Genomic DNA, 3,742 nt, shown 5'->3' with positions numbered 1-3,742 from the left:
ATAATATTTATATATATAGAAATAATTTTTTAATATATATATATATATACATCAATTTAAATATTACATCTCTTTGTATTCGAATGTTACAAATCTGACATATTTTTCATCAGCATTTCGCGTACGCTCCTCGATAAGCATCGATAGAACGAGATTCTCGATAATCGCATGAAAGAGAAATCCATTGAAAGATTTGCTGCGAATCGAGGAAGCTTTATCGGCTTTGCTGGAGAGGGCAAGAGTAAGATGAGTGCGTTTTGTACGACGTCCTGAAAAAAGAAAAAAAAAAACGCGAAACTTATTCATAATTCAAACCTCTTTGAAAATGCCGTAAAGTTCGACTTGAAGCATCTATTCGATCTCCTCCCCTTCGTACTGTCGCGCGGCCTAAAATTTTTCATAGCCACCATAAAAAAGCGCGCGCTAGGGTTACGAGAAATATCGAGGGCCTGACGCTTATATTCGCCTCTTCGTGGCGATCAGAGCGAGTAACTTGGATTGCGAGAACAGCCGCGACGACCATGGACCGTAGTAGAGTAGAGTCGGGCGCTCTTCGTGGCGGTCGCGGCCGAGTGGAGCCGAAGACGGCCGAGCGGCGCCGAGCGCAACTGAACGCGGCAACGCGCGTCAGAGGGTAACAGTCGTGCCGCGGCCTCCGACGAGAGAGGGCTGTGCAATCGTCGTTCGTTGTTAGCAGTCACGGCAAGTTCAGTTCGGTCCGTAGCATCGCGACTTAAACGTCGATGAATACAACAACGATTCTTTAACGGCCATTCGATCATGTTGTGACGGATGCGTTGCTCGTGTGCCGCCGATACGTCGCGTCTGCGATCATCCCGTTATCGCAATAATGCACGCGCGATAGGAAAACAAGCAGTTCGTCGACTTCGTAATCGCGTCCGTCTTGACTCGAGCAACAGATGTGACCATCGTGCGCGTCTCGTTCTTTATATTTAGTTAATCAAGATTTTCTCAGTTGGTAAAACGCCTCGATTCTAATCTCTTGTTTCGCTCCTCGTCGAGAAGCGTCGTAACGAATAACAAGGGCGAATGTGTGCTTCGAATTTTGCTGACGGGAGATAAGAAACGTTTAAGTAATCGTACCAGCGATCAAGTGAAAGATAACATCGGAGAGGCAGACGTTTTTTTTTTGAGGAGGAAATAAGAAGTTCTTAGAATCTGCGTTCGCGATCGACGTGAATTGCTGCTCGTCGTCCGCCGTTCTAAGAACTTATCTACGGCTTAAGGGCACCGGGCCGTGCACGAGAAGTAAAAGACGAAGAGGAAGAGAATTCCTTTGTCCTCCGAGACGGCGCGGAAGGAGGTGGACGACGAACCGTGGAGAGGGGGAAAGAGGCAGCGAAACGAAGCAGCACGCGGTCGAGTTTCTCGGAGTATACCTGCCGCGGGAGCGCGACAAGGACGGCGCGATTAAACGAGAAAGAGAGAGAGAGTGAGAGACGCTTTATACGCCGGTGAACGGCCGTCTCGTTGTCGTTGCCAGCAGCAAAGGGCAACAAACCACGCGCTACGGGAGAAACTCTCCTCTTCCTGTTCAAGGTCAGAGCATCGAGACCCACGCCGCGTTTCTTTGTAATCGGACTATCGCGAGTGAAGTAAAGTAAATCGTTGTGCGCGTAATGCTCGGGAATTAGCAAAAGTAGAATCGCGGGAATCGTTTGACGGCAAAAATCGAGAGAGAATTCGAGGAAAAAAAGTGAGATTGTGTTTGATTTCCTCGTGACCATGCTGAGGCAGAGGGTATTACCGGACGCCATGACTATAGTTAGGGCAGCTGTTCTCGCAGCTGTCCTGGGACAACTCGTGGGCCCCAGCACGGCCAGCAGACCTGCCGGCGCTCACCCAGGACACGCTTACTTCGAACAACCGTGCTGCGGACGTTCCCATCTCAGGCATCACAAAGGTCAGTTATTTCTAACGAGTGCTATCCGTGAGACGATTGGCAAAAACCAAATATGAGCGTTAAAAATATCGGAACGTCTCGATGATCGCGGGGATTATTATCGTTGCGATTATTGACAGGTATCTAATGTGTCAATTAAGTATGAGCAATCTATGGCGATATTTGCATGGGAATATTTCAACCGAGCTCAGCTCATCTTGATTGCGGTAGGGCAGGCTCGTGACGCGCGAGCGGAAGCGGAAACGGATGAGCGAGGCGATAGCGAAGCCACGTGGTATCGTGATTTTTCATTCTCATCGTCGAATGTCATTGTTCGCGACGATGACAGGGCTACGCGTGTACGTTTCGCATCCTATTTATACTTACACATGTTCGTGGATAATCATATACAGGAAATTCCGTACGACACGAAATTCATAATCCATGCTGAGATAAATTACACAATATTATCGATATCCAGGGAGAGATACATAGAGAGCGAAAATAGAAGCAGTTTTACATGCTGGTACTATATTTCGAATATACAAGATAATAATAAATGTCTCGCTATTATACAATATTAAAGATTATCTAACGATGGAGCGCCGCACGTGCAACGTCATTTTTTCGCGCTTTTTGCTATCTACTTTTTTCCTCATAATAACGATAATATATTAATGTGGTTCACTCGCGATGATCGATGGGCGATGGCGGTGCAATTTTTATATCAGGATATCGATCGCTATTAATTTGCAAATGTATTGTTCAAATTAAATAGTGTGACTTTCGGGATCGTTTCGTTGGGCGGACCAGCCATTTACAATACATATTATACAGACAAATAAACTCAATTGCTCACACCTATGTTTAATGAAATACAATTAGCGCACTGGATGCTGGTACATGAATTTGATTTGAAATTAATCATAGGAAATGCATTCTTTTTAATTTAAAATTATTAAACAGTTTGGCATTAACATCAAGCAGTTATTGTATATTAATTTAAGTTATATGATTAATTTAAGACGTAATTCTCGTTCGATAAAGATCGACAAAACTGTTAATAATTTGTGATTGTTATACGAAAAATACTGTACGTCATGATATACACCGGGGATTTTTCAGGGAAACTTCGCGGCATTTTTCTCACGGGATGCTGACCTCTTTCTCTCTTTCCGGTAAATCGTTTAAAAGAACGAACGAGTGCAGAATGTAAAAACGAACGTACCCCGGGCAACGAAATGCCCGTTAGCATACATCACCAATATTATCTCGGGGAAGACCCTGCCACGCGATATTACCGGGGCTTAGAACGCCGGGCTGACTTCATTATGGTACCGAGGGAGAGAGAGAACCGTCGAATGGAATGTGGAATGGTCGGTTGGTTGGCTCTCGGTTCGTGTGTGGAAGTCAGGAGTGTGGAGAGCATCGCCGGTGCGTGGCGGCTCTCTCGCGTGTATAAAGCAAGAGACCGCATGCTGGGGAGACGCAATGCTTGCGAACGCGCCGCGCGCACACACACACACACACGCACTCGAAAAACTTACGCGTTCCAGAGCGTTTTCTACGAGCGTAGCATTTTCCGGAAGGGGAAACTTTTTGGGGGATTTGCGGCCGGTCTGTTTTCCTGTCGCGCCAATGGCGGAATTTTCATTACGACGGTGCGATTATTATCCTTCTAATGCCCCGACGCGGAATGCGTGCGCGCGTGTTTTGGTTTCGCGGAATGTCGGTTTCCGCGTATATTCGCGGCGCGAAGTTTCGGAACGTCCTACAACCGGGTAGCACTATGTGCGCGACACTTGTTTCCGAAGTTATCGCCGACTAATTTCGTCGTCG

At 46.4% G+C, this 3,742-nt stretch overlaps 1 protein-coding gene across 4 annotated transcripts in view; it reads left to right on the top strand.

The window, feature by feature from the left end:
- The window catches only part of LOC115233019 (semaphorin-2A), a 367,181-nt gene that overhangs the window by 199,322 nt on the left and 164,117 nt on the right, over positions 1–3,742 (top strand). Inside the window, exon 1 of one of the 4 annotated variants that reach the window (XM_029803229.1) lies at positions 646–1,924. The exons of the other annotated variants lie outside the window; for them this stretch is intronic. Coding sequence (XP_029659089.1) covers positions 1,747–1,924 — 178 coding nt within the window. The 5' untranslated portion in view covers positions 646–1,746. Of the gene's footprint in view, positions 1–645; positions 1,925–3,742 lie in introns of those variants that run through there. 4 annotated transcript variants of the gene reach the window in all.

This window comes from Formica exsecta, unplaced genomic scaffold, assembly GCF_003651465.1.
Source record: "Formica exsecta isolate Colony F162 unplaced genomic scaffold, ASM365146v1 scaffold155, whole genome shotgun sequence".
In the NCBI taxonomy this organism is placed as follows: domain Eukaryota; kingdom Metazoa; phylum Arthropoda; class Insecta; order Hymenoptera; family Formicidae; genus Formica; species Formica exsecta.
Note: the sequence above shows the minus strand (reverse complement) of the source record. Positions and strands in the feature narration are given on the sequence as shown.